Below are 13,144 nucleotides of genomic sequence, written 5' to 3'. Positions count from 1 at the left end.
AATCCTCCAGGACATCCATGTGGATTAATGCTTAACCTGATGCCATTTGAATCAACGGAATGTTTTTCAATGTAGAACTGATTGTGGAGATCTTATTTTGATTAAAAAAAGTGAATCGATATCAAAATAGTACTTGAATATAAAAAAATTATATAAATGATTCACATGATCATTTTTCAATGGTACCGTTCGGTATGGGTGGTACGTATCGGTCCGATGGCATTCCGATGGCATATCAATACACGGACCGTTCGGTATTGTTCGATATATTGGTACCGTATCGAATCGAGCTCGGATCGAAACGTCGGTACGGTACGATGAACCTTGATAATTAGTATTATTGGAATGAGAAAAAAATAAAGATTTAATATGTATTATAATATTAATGACTTAAATATTATCAATAAAAATATTATATATTATTTAATTTTTTAGCATTTGATACTACATAGGACATTGGATAGGAGCTTATTGCAGGTTCGATGCTATGAATGAGGTTAAAGGTTCATTTTAGCCTTAAAGCTTCATTTTAGCCTTAGCCTATGTGGTTTTTGTTATAGATCACTTAAGTTTCTATGATTTACTTATGTCTAAAATAATCCTTAGATTTTTAAAGATATAATATATAAGTCTCACTCGTTAAATCTGAATTAATAGATATAATGATACATGTAATTTAAGTTTAAAAAAAAAATTCATTTTAGCTTTGTGGTTTTGGTTATGGATCACTTAAAGATTTTGTTTGTCTAAAATAATCTTTACATTTTAAAAAATATAGCATATAAGCTCTTTATGTCAAGTATGAGTTGACAACATTAGAATCGACTTACATGATATGCTGTTTTATAATAAATCATTAATACAATTATATGTATAATTTAATTTTTTTAAAAAAATCTATTTTATCGAGGAAGAGGAAACGATGAAGGCGTAGCGATAGATGAAAGCAGAGAGGTAGAAATAGGAGAGGTCAGAGGCAGAGGTGAGTGAAAGCTGGACCACAATGTCGTATGCATAATGAGTGGGGGTGCAGGAGAGGACGAAGTGGGAGGCGATAAGGAGAAAGAGGGACTAGGAGACCATTGCATGCTTAGCGTTGGATTTGTTGCTACACATCCATCCGAGGTAAGATTAGAAGCTCTTGAGTGTGTCGTTAGTACAGGAGAGACTACGTGTGTATGATGCCTTGCTAAGCAATAACAACTTGGTACTGTTGTTGGTGGTCGCTTCCATGACGATGTTTCCTCCCGCCATTGATAGTGATCTCAATTTTTTAAATTTAAATTATATGTATTATTATATTAATAATTTATTATGAGTCAATATGTCATGTAACCATATTTTAAATGTCTGTTCACTCAGGTTTGACGGGAGGGGCTCATATGATATGTTTTTTAAAATATAGGAGTTATTTTAGATAAAAGTAAAATCATATGGGCTAAAATAGATTCTTTTTTAAATATAAATTATATTTATCATTATATTAATAATTTATTATGAAGTTAACATGTTAGGTGAGTAGATTCTAACATTTGTTAACTGAAACTTGATAGGAGGAACTTATATATTATATTTTTTGAAATATAAAGATTATTTTAAACATCAGTAAATCATTAGGATTTAAATGATGTAGGATCAAAATGATCTTAATCTTATATTTTACTAATTCATATATAGTTTTACTATTATTCTTTTATATATATTTTACTAATTAAAAGCGGAGGCAGCAATACAATAGGGTTTGGGAGCAGCCCGAAAACGGGCCAAACCGCGAGAAAAATAGAGGCGAGTTCGTCTGTAGTAACAGTGACGAGCATCCCGCAACTCGAGAGATCTTCGATTTGCTGGCCGCCATGGTGAAAACCGTAATCGCCGACGACAACCAGTCGAAGTCGGCGGAGGATCGCCTCTTCCAACACGGCATCCCCGCCCAAGTATCACTCTTTCTCTCAATCTCTGCAGCTTTTCTTCTCTTATCCCGATCTTACGGGTTCCGGTCGGTTTTCTGCAGGTTGGGCTTGTCATCGGACAGCTGAACCGCAGTTCCGATCGAGGGTTCGTGTACGATTTGATCCCCACGCCACCGACCGACGGGGGAGGCCCCGCCTGCTCCCTTAAATCTGAGGCTGCCGGCAAGGATGATAAGAAGAAGGGATCGAAGAGCGGCAAGCCCTCGGCGGAGTTGCCCGCGTCTCTTGTTGTTGATAACGATTGGGTTGCCGAGCACGCTCGGCAGGTAAAGATGGAATCTTTTTCGATGTATGCGAAGAAAGAGATCGGATCATGTTTTGTTACTTCAGTGGCTTTCTTTATCTCTGCTTTTAGGTGTCAAGAATGCTGCTGGGTGGTATGAATGTTGTTGGGATATATTTGTGGGCTTCTGAGGCCACGTTTAAGGCCACTTCACCTGCTGTGTTCTCTCAGGTGTATTTTTTTTTCCCCAATTTCTGCTTTATATATAGCAAACTACCACTGGAACGAAGAAATTTTGCCTTTTCCGCCTTTCATCTTTTGATTTAATTAGAGAAATTGGAGAATGATACTAGTTTTGTTGTATTGCTGCGCGGAAGCTTTTAGTATTTAGCTATACTTCTTGTACACTTAACAACCAACATTTGTTTCGTAGCAGTAGCGACCATTAATCTCAAGTTGTAGTACGCTCTCTTACATGTATATCGGCTACCTAGTTTTCTTTTCTAAATTTCTGGGATGTGTCAAACTTGTTTCTGCATTTCTTGTTAATCTTGTAATTCATCATGATTTTTCTGCAGGCCATTAAGGGGGTTGCACAAGCGGCTCCTTTTGCTGATAATGAGTTTGAGGAGAGATTGCTTATTCATGTATCCTACAGCCCAAGAAGGTGTTTCACATAGTTTCTCTTTTTTCTGTTGAATATACTGTGAAGCGTTTGAATCTCGGTATTGAACTAATTGTGGTAATTTGTCCTTTTGTCATGTTTATGTATTGTTTTTCTGCATTGTTAAACCTGTCAATGGTTTTTCTTCTTTTTTCACCGCTGTTATTGTTTGATGCATTTAACCTTAAGTTGTCTCATCTTGAAGTGTTTATTCTTACACTTGTTCACTGATAAAACCACAGCAATAAGCATGTCTCAGAGGATGAGGTTTATGACATGCCTATAGAAGAATAAACACAGGAATGGCTACCATTCTATCAGATATTAAAATAGCCTTTATGATAGTTAAAAGAAGGGAGAGAAAAGCATAAGAATACATCTAAATCTATTCCTGAGAAAGACGAAAGAGGCATAGATGACGGATTAATATGTAATGGTTGTATGGTGAATTATAAATAATAAGATGTCATAACTCTTGTGACTAATCTGAGGATTGTTGCGTGTTCCAAGTCAAATACCACAGGTATGCCTTCTACTAAGCATTGCCATATAATGCATCCTTTTGGCATTTTAAGTGTATAAAGCATTAATTTTATATCTCGATTTGTTTCATCAATAATTTCTTTTTTCAATGTCTACATTCGAGTAGGTGGTCTTGTCGAGTCTGCACTCTAGCATCAGGTGGTTTGCAGCCATGTGACTTCAAGATGGGCAAACTGCTAGCTTCTCTTCAAGCTTTTAGATGCACATATAATTTTGAGATAAGGTACTGCTTGATTGCAATAAAACTATGAAATGCCTTCTTACCTTTTACAGAAAGCTTGTGCTTATTGTGCTAATTCAGAGTTTTTCTTATTGGTTGAAGCATTCTCATAAAAAAATTGCTGATGCATTATATTAAGAGAAGCAATTTGTTTGCCATAGTTGCAGATTAACTGAGTTTATATCATATTTTTTAACAAAACCTCAGATGCTTCTTAAGCCTAGATGCAGGTATAGCCATCGAAAGATGATGCCCCCTTGTAGGATTGGTGTTACATTCTTAATTTGAGTCACTAAAGAAACAATAGCAAACCAATTTTTTTTCTTGCCTCCACCTTGGCTTTTCTATCATTCCATTTGTTGTTGTTTGAAATTGCTCTATCTAGGAAACATTTAGAAGGAACTTGGTACTCAAATCCTCCATATATTGATTCTATTGGCTGTTCTTAGTCGCTAAGTGGTGGAAAGAGGGAGGTTTCTGCCATTCCTTACCAAGATAGTGTTAGTACCAAGGATTACAATACCGAATGATATCGCTCGTACCGGGCGGTACCGTTGATCTAGCCCCGTATTGGACGATACGAGACTGTATCGGGTGAACTCGACCGTTACTACTCAAAACAGGTCGGTAACGGTCGATTTCGACCGTCGTCGCCTGCTATCAGGCGGTATCAACTTGGCTGCGACGAGGGAAGAAGAAGCGTCGAGGGAGAAGAGGGAGAAGGCGCTCGAAGAAGAGGGAGAATCAGGAGAACCTCAACGCTTTCCGATTCAGCGCTGCCCTCCCTCGACGATCTCGATCCAGGAGGTAACGGAGAGGTGGCGGCTTGATTTCTTCGCTGAAGGCCGAAGATGCCTACGACCTTTACCGCATTCTTTGTCAAAGGCTGGAGACGTCTGCGACTTTCGACGTCTTCTTTGAACACCGCAGATAAGGAGAAGACCGCGGTCTTCTCGTCTAAATACGACGAGGAGAAGAAAGGGAGGTGACGTCGTCGAGGCAGCATATGGCTCCTTTATATATATATATATATATATATATATATACACACACACACACACACACACGTACTAAGTGGTACACCTGCGTACTGCTCGATACGCTCATACCATACCATATCGAACAAAATTCGAAACGTCAGAACGGTATGAAATTACGAACCTTGGTCAGTACTATGGAAAGAATTCATAATTAGAAAAGAGTAATGAAAATTTAAGGTCAAACAGTTGCCACAAGTTTTTGTTATTGTTATACTGATTTGTATTTGACTAATATATGGCATAACTTTTTTTTTCCGCAGATTACCTATTCCTCAATCTGGAATTTTAGGCATAATTACTTTCAAGGATCTTATTTGCAGAGGAATTGCTAATCTTGCCAAAGATTTGCAAAGTGCAAAAGCTTTGATAAACGGACATTTGGTAATTCTGCTTTTATGATTATGCATTTTGTAATTTTCTGCTATATGCTTGTAAAGATGAATGGTATGCTGGGAATTACTATTGGGGTTTACTGCAGAATTTAAGGGGAGTAGGGAGTCCTATTTGTTTACCTTTTTTTGCCTCCTAATTTTCTTGCTTAAATTATTTTCGTGCACTCGATTACTTACTTTGTTTTTTCTTGCCTAATTGAGCATGACTAAAAGGACATGAATACCTAAATATTCTTGTGTGGAGGAACAAGAAGGAAAAAAGCAAGTGTTAGCATCTATCGACAAAACTGATAGTGGAACACTTTGCTTGTCTTAAATTTTTTTGTCAATTTCTTAAAGGAATTTGATAAGGTCAAGTTCGGATGGAAGTACAAAGAAAAGCTAAGAGAATTGCAACAGTTCATCATAAAAAGGTCATATTGTGTTTGAATGTTAAGGTCATCAACATATTATTTCTCGGTGTATCAAAAAGGGTAAATCTAGTGCATGAGGCTCCTGTCAGTGCGGGTCTGAGGAGATAACGATGCTTTACTTCTATATTATATGATGTATAATCTAAACATCAAAATTAATCAAGTACTGGTGGATATTTCGATGCTGTAATGTGGTTTTTTAATTTTGGTATCCATGAACGCAGTTGGGCTGGACAGAAAAGTTCTCGAACTGTCACTGGTTATGAAAAATGATCTTTTGATTATTATCAAGATTGTTTCTGGTCTGCAGCCAGTCCTATATATAAGAGCTAGGCTGGTGATGGTGGTTGGATGTGGTTCTCTCGATCATAATCTTTTATGTAGCCTTCTGATCTAAAACTTGCTTATTTGTTGTTGTGATTTTATAAGACTAGTTAAAGCTTGATTCAAAAGTAGTTTAAAATTTGGATATCTAAATGCATATAATATCATATTCTAGGTTAGCACCACCTTTGTCAGTATAAGTGTATAACCATTATTATGTATAGGATCATCTTCCAAGCAATGAGATATTTTATTGTGGTTGTGTTGAGCATGCTATTGTTCATGAAATTTTTTTCCACTTATATATAGAACTGCTGCTTATTTTATGTTGCCCAGGTGACTGAAAATGTGCATACGTCTTCGGAGAGTCCACATGATGTCCAGTTCCTAGTTCCTTTCAACAAACATATATCTACTGAAGGTTTGTTGTTAATTCTTCTATAAACCTTTCCTTTCCCCCTCTCCTTGCAGTAGCCAAAAACACTACCAACAAGCTTTTGTCTTTTAGCATTCAAGTTGTTCTATATGATTTGGAAAAGGCTAATATTATGGAGTTTCATTTAAAGCATGCAGCTCCGAAGAGGTAGTTGGCCTTGTTGTCTTCAGCGGAGCTATATGTGCTTTTGCATATATGGGTCCAAGAGAACCTATTTTGCAAGCTATATCTGACTTAAAGGTACTAATATTAGATATCCCTTGTTAAACTTATATCTACCTTGAGAATCTTTTCAAAAAATATTTATCAACCTTTGTACTGATTTAAAATGGGTACAGAAGACATATTTGTTAATTTTAATGGTTCATACATGTTGTATTATATTCATGGTTATTAAATATGCTAATTATGATAAAGGACAAAATGCATATAATATTTTTGTTTCTTAAGAGCAATTAAAATATTCATTAATTCTAATGTTTTTGGGATGTCTTGCCTGCATATTATGTGATTGTAAACTAGCCTACCATTACATAGGGTTGCCTTATCTAGACTTGATCCTTGATGTGGATCTTATAATTTTGTAGTTAGCTTAGTAATTTAAACTTATTGGTTGCAAAAGATTAGTGGTAGCCTAGTTAGGTGTTGTCTTATGATGTTTTAACTTTTATCCAGTGATGGATAGAGGAAAGAATATGAAGATTATTGTCGGAGAATAAGTCCTATTTGTTGCATCTTGATTTCTCTTTTAGTCTCGTATAGAAATATAGTGAATTCAGTATGCTTTTGAAGCGAGATGCCTAGCACCTTTTGAGTCGCTTTAGTGAGCGCCTAGTGCCTCGGGTTTTTTGGATCCTGGTGCCTTTTAGCACCCCACGGCTTTAAGGATATTGCTTTTACCCAAATTTAACAAAAAACTAGTCTCTCTGTTAGATAATTGTCAGTATGTATATTGAGCAAGACAGCAAGAGAAGGAAGAGAGTGGTGGAGAGATGAATGAAGAGATGCTGGCTTTTTGTAGGTACTAATAGATAATGTTGAATGCATATGTGGCGTATTGCAAAATCCAAATGCATCTGTTCATTGGTTATCGTAATATAAATTAACATTTTTGTAAAGTAACTATTTCAGTAATTTCAATGATTGTCATTTTCTGTTATTGAGAGTTGAGACTAATAATTATGGTAGCTAAATCATGATTTGGCTGTAGGATCTTGCAATTTTTTGGCTCAGATCAAATAGGATGAATCAACTTAAGTCTCCAGACAGGATTCACATGGGTTCAGTTCAACTTGCAAGTCATTATCAGTTAACACAGTGACTTGTATGAGTCGACTTGAATTTTCTGAATCGACTCGGTAACCATATATTATATTCCTCAAATAAAAGTCTTCTCACTACTGCTGCTGCCTTACCGTCCCTTCTCCCTCTTCTCTCCCCTCACTCCACTTGGTCCATGGCCACAGAACATCTGTCATGATCTCTGACAGTGACAATCAATGCATAAATTTCAAATAAATTGCAAGATTCTTATCTTCATATCGAGCACTAGCAGAACTTGATCGTTCAAGCTCTTTCCAATGCCATTTTGAGGCGGCAAGTTGGGTTGATTTGTCTTTTTGGACTCCACCAGACAAGGAGGACATCTTGTGTTCATGTATTTGCTAAAGCTTTAAATTGTTTGTCTGTGGAAGGTCCAAACATTTGTGATGTTTGTATTTCTGCATTCAAGTAATCTAGGTAGGAGTGACGTGGAAATAAGACCAGTTAGTAACTCTGCTTTTGGGAGCATGATGTCTTTGATCATGCCATGTTGCTACAGGGATGATCAATGTATAGTGTAGTTATTCTTGATAATTGTCATGGCTTGCCAATCATTGAGTGACTTAATAATTGACAAGGATGCTTTGAAACCTGTAGGATCAAGATCAGATGGTTCCTTATGAGCAGGAATGCGTTTTTGTCATGCCCTTAAACTAAACTTGAAAAGAGTACTGTTTTTTTGGTTGATGAGCAGGAATCCTTTTGTCTGAGTGTGTTTCTGACATGTAATGGTACTTGAAATTGGATGATGAATATGATTTAGTTTCACTTTTTGATTAATGTATTTTTACATGTTCTTTGACATATTAAGAATATATTGATTCTGTTGATTGATACTCGATGTCGATGGTACATGCGACTATGTCTTCATCCACCAACTATGTTTTCATCCACAAGTAAAAAAAAAGAAACTGAAACTATGAAACTCATAACTCAAAACTTCTATCTCAATTACACAGTGTCTTTGTTTATACAAAATTCACTCGAGAGTTTGATAACCATGCTAATAGTCCTTGATTTCATTGCCTAAAGCCCCCATGTATACTGTGTTTGCTCTTCATGGGATGTCTTATTGTCAGTCACTGCTTGTTATAATCAGAGTCTCCATTTTCAAACTAAAATTGTTGTACTTATTTGACATATATTTTCTCTAGTGCTTGCTGCTGTCTTGAAGAAACTTATGTAGCTTTCTGTTGTAAATTCAGAGTGACATAGTTTCCAGTCTAAGGAGCAGACTGGATATCATTACTGATGAGGCAGAGGAGGAAGTGGCTTTGTCCTTGGATGGTGGTGGGGAGTCAGGAGGAGATTCATTAGCTGAGAAATCCATCCATAAACTTGCCTTGCGGGAAGTAAGGTTGTCTTTTCTTCTTAGTAATGTGTAGTTACAGCTAAAGATGGTAGGCTTTTTTTGTATATTCTAATGTACCAGACAAATCAGTTTTATATTTGAATCCTATTAAATTCTCTCGTTATGAAATTGGTCTTCTTCTGTTTGAGATATATGATCTTCTTGATGTTCTTGATTTTCCTTCCAAGTAATTGTCTTCTTGAGCAGTATCTATACTGGAAACCGTAAACCTAGCTTCTGGCCTGACTTTTCTCAGTATTGTACTAGAACATCCTAGTGACGTCATTGTTTCATATCACTTGTTCACCTCAACCTTGGCTTAGGATGGCCAAATTTGTTATGGTTTCACCAGCTGTTAAAAATGCTTTCATGGGCATCTTTGATTCCAGTGACATGTCTGAGCATGGGTGAGCAATAAATTAAAAGTGTGATCATTGCAGATGTTTAAGCTTGCAGAATCCTTTGAATTTTCTTATTTGCATATATACCCATGTAATTTTCATCATTCCTTGAACACCTTATAAGATACTATGTTTATCTACACGTATTCATATAAAAGGTATATTGTTATTTGTTACAACATAAAAATATTGTAAATATGTATATATGCACCTCAAAATGACAAACTATAGATGTACTATACTAGTAATCTTTCATTTTGTATTTATGTGATTCACTCCGTATCTCATATTACATTCGATGTAAAATCTTACTACATTGACATGTTTTAATGATTTGTAAGCAGAAAACAGTGTACCTTGTTCTTCCCTAGAAGAATTCTTGTTCCATGGTATTCTGGCATATTCATCTGTGACTACCTACAAGCATTGGAGACTTTTGAGGTATTGCTAATAAACATTTAATTTGTACAAGTGCTTAATTATCTTTGCTACTCTAGTAATGTAAATAGTTCATTGTTCAACCCAGTGATTTAAAAAGCGCTAGGCGTCAAAAGGCGTTAAGGTCCAAAAACGTCCAAGGCGCTAGGCACTCGCCCGAGCGAAGTGAGGCACTAAAATATAAAAATATATAATATAATTAATAAATATAATTATTTAAAATTTTAAATAAAAATATACTATTAAATTAAGAAAATTAACAATATTAAAATTAAAATAATATATTATTAATCTGATAAATACAAATACTATTATTAGTATATTGTATACTGTTAACAGTATACAGAAGGAGAAGAAGGAAGAGGAGTGTAAGGGGGTGCTGATTGAGAAAAGTGGCAGCGGCAGCGGGAGCGGGAGTGTAAGAAGGCAGCGGGAGCGGGAGTGTAAGGAGGCAGCGGGAGCGACGATAGTGGCAGCAGTGGCAGCGGGAGCAGGAGCGGCGAGCAGCGGGAGCGGTAGCGACAACGAGTAGGGTTAGGGTTGGGCAGCAACAACTGATATCGGTTTTAGTTGGTTCGATTGAACCAACTAACCACCGGAGACCGAACCAGACCTAAAATCATGGTTCGGTCGCCTGGTTTAACCCAGGCGCTTGCCCGAAGCACCCAGCGCCTGGGCTCGGGCGAGTGCCCAGGCGGCGCCTCTTTGAAGCGCGCCACCTGGAAGTGAAGCGAGGTGCTCGGGCCTCGCCTCGCATCACCCGAGCGCCTAGGCGAGCGCCCGAGCGCCTTTTTAAATCATTGGTTCAGCCTCTCACATATAATCATCTCTGTTTTCTTTTTCATCAAGCATTGCCCTTAACCGATTAAAGATGTGGATAGACCTGATAGTTCCTCTCTAGTTGGAATTAAACCATTTTATATTAAGCAAAAACCATGGCACAAATTTGTCTTTCTTTTCCATTTTGCTAGAGACTATTCTGATATTAAACACTTGAAGGTTGGGAGCATTGGCATTTGAATTTGCTTTGGAAGATGAGGAATGGGTATCTTGTTTCACTGTGTGGATTGAATGACAGATGTTAGACAAATTGTTAGGATGCTCCTAATGGATGTGCCTCTCAAACAGAAATTGTTGGATACATGGGCCTTTTGCGCCTGCCTACAATCATCAATCACCTGTATTTTGTGTGCTAGATCAACTCTGTTGAAAAGGCTGATCAGTAACAGATGGATTCCACATATGATTGTGAGGTGTTTTTTCTTTCTCCCAAGTTATGGCATGCACTCATAAACCCATTTTCTTGTCAAAATCCTTTTTTTCTGGTCGACATTCATGGTGGTCACTTCTTTGATCTTTAAGTGAGGGAAATAAACAACTTGCTGATGCATGCAATCCTGCTTTCTAGTTTTGTTTGTTCACTTCTAAATCTTGTTGCAACTGTGGTGTTTGTAAACATTACTTATCTCTGTCCCATTGTGTTCCAGGACGTGAAAGATCACTGCCAAGAAATGATGTCCATGGATGGTCCAATAGAAACCACTTCAGTGGTAGATCCGGAGACGGCACCGATCTCAGCGGCCACAAGATCATTCTGGGATGTAGTTCATAAATGTACATCTAATCTTGTCAATGATTCCAAGACGAACAAAAACTCGATCCAAAGAGAAGCCGACGCTGGGAAATTGGAGAGGAACAATCTCAACTTTTTAACTGCTATTCTCGTCCTCCTATCAGCGCTCCTGTTTGGATGGGCAGTTGTTGCCTTTGGACCGACAAAAACTGCTTATTGACCATAATTATGCAAGAAAAAAAGAATATATTTAAAGGATGAGTATATCATTTGCAGCTTGGTCAAGTGAAGTATGCTAACTCGTGATAAACGTTTCATGAAAAAGAACATTTCATTTTGCACTTTTATTTTGTAAAATTATGATTTAGTTTTGTCCTTATCGGAAATAATATGTCATGCCCTGTGTTCCTCATCCTAATTAAATAGTGTTTTATCGCATATTTATGATGGAGACTTATCTAAACCCCTGAATTGAACTAAACTGAGGGGATTCTATGAGTATGAAAAGATATGGGAATATTTTCAGCCACATCAAATTTCTCAGCAATTGCACAGGGTGCATGACAGTACTTTTATTTTTTTCTTGCAAGATTGTGAAGCCTAAAGGATCTAACCAGATCCATCTCAGCTGCAAGCGTATTTACCAACCAAGCAAACACAGAGACATAGTGGGTGAAAACAATTTTGTTTGGCATCTTTGATCTGAATAAATCCTACAAATATCTATCTTATGCGTCATTGTAGAAACATGATCTGGAGTTTTAGATGGTGTTGCATACACAAGGTGTTAGCATCTAATCGCCATCAAGTTCCTAATCCAAGAACAACATATTAGCTACTATCTATTTAATCGTTATGAAAGCTTAGACTCTCAAGTTGCGGGTGCGCGATGACTGTTCGTGACAGTATACCTCATTTTTTTTATTATATATATATATATCGAATGATACACCTTAGTGTACCGCTTGGTATGCTTGTACTATATCGTACCGAGAAAAGCTTGATACGTCGGTACAATACGAACCTTGGTTGCCTCCTCATCCTTTTCACTTGGTTGCCATGCCCTCACCATCATCTCTTCTAATCTTCCTTTGCCTCCTCTCCTTTCACTAAAAGTGGGACGAAAACTTTTATGGAGATGACCTGGATGCTTTGGGGGAGGGAGGCCAGGTTGCTAGCCTAGGAGGTAACAGGGACGAGGGGCGACGATGTGAACAAGGAGCGCATATAAAAAGCAAGAGTCAACTTTGTATACAGATTGGTACTAGTTACACTACCGGGCAATATGCCCAGTATGGTAAAATCAAGAGTCAGCTTTATATACAGATTGGTACTAGCTACCTTAATGGGCAATATGCCCAGTGTGGTAAAGGTATGAGGTAGTTTACCCGGTATTGAACTTACTCGGGTGAAAATACCCGGTCTGTATACAAGGCCTGACTTGGACTGATACCGGATCATATTGTCTCGTACGGTTGAGACTATATTCCCTTGCACGTGTTAATTATTGAACATTAATGCTAAATAATTTAATAATAAAATAATAATCATAATAATTATTGAACATTAATCAGTAAAAGAAAACTCATTACCATGATATCATTATTTCATAATTTCAAATATATATACGTGAATAACTAAATGAATATCCAAGAATAATAATTAGATTTTGTATAATCAATAATTTATATGAGAAAACTATAAAGTAAACCATAATTTATATTTTTTAATCAAAATTAAATCCAATCAAATAATTAAAAATATAATCATGATTAAATCTAATCATAATTATAATAAATCATATTTATTAATTTTTTTATAATTAAGAATATA

The 13,144-nt window shown here is 36.7% G+C and overlaps 1 protein-coding gene across 2 annotated transcripts; it reads left to right on the top strand.

Annotated features, from left to right (window-relative positions):
• Positions 1-1,723: 1,723 nt before the first annotated feature.
• Positions 1,724-11,652, top strand: LOC135606675 (uncharacterized). 2 transcript variants are annotated; one of them, XM_065097734.1, is made up of 11 exons: positions 1,724-1,934; positions 2,012-2,236; positions 2,326-2,424; positions 2,772-2,860; positions 3,507-3,623; positions 4,921-5,041; positions 6,126-6,210; positions 6,356-6,465; positions 8,754-8,905; positions 9,645-9,741; positions 11,226-11,652. In XM_065097734.1, the coding sequence occupies exons 1-11, from the start codon at positions 1,854-1,856 to the stop codon at positions 11,529-11,531; spliced, it is 1,482 nt and encodes a 493-aa protein (XP_064953806.1). In that variant the 5' UTR covers positions 1,724-1,853; the 3' UTR covers positions 11,532-11,652. The 2 variants fall into 2 exon arrangements, with proteins under 2 accessions (XP_064953806.1, XP_064953807.1); XM_065097735.1 differs by lacking the exon at positions 9,645-9,741 and having other exon boundaries at positions 8,754-8,900.
• The last annotated feature ends 1,492 nt before the right edge of the window (positions 11,653-13,144 follow it).

The sequence above is a fragment of the Musa acuminata genome, chromosome BXJ2-3 (assembly GCF_036884655.1).
Source record: "Musa acuminata AAA Group cultivar baxijiao chromosome BXJ2-3, Cavendish_Baxijiao_AAA, whole genome shotgun sequence".
NCBI lineage: Eukaryota > Viridiplantae > Streptophyta > Magnoliopsida > Zingiberales > Musaceae > Musa > Musa acuminata.
Note: the sequence above shows the minus strand (reverse complement) of the source record. Positions and strands in the feature narration are given on the sequence as shown.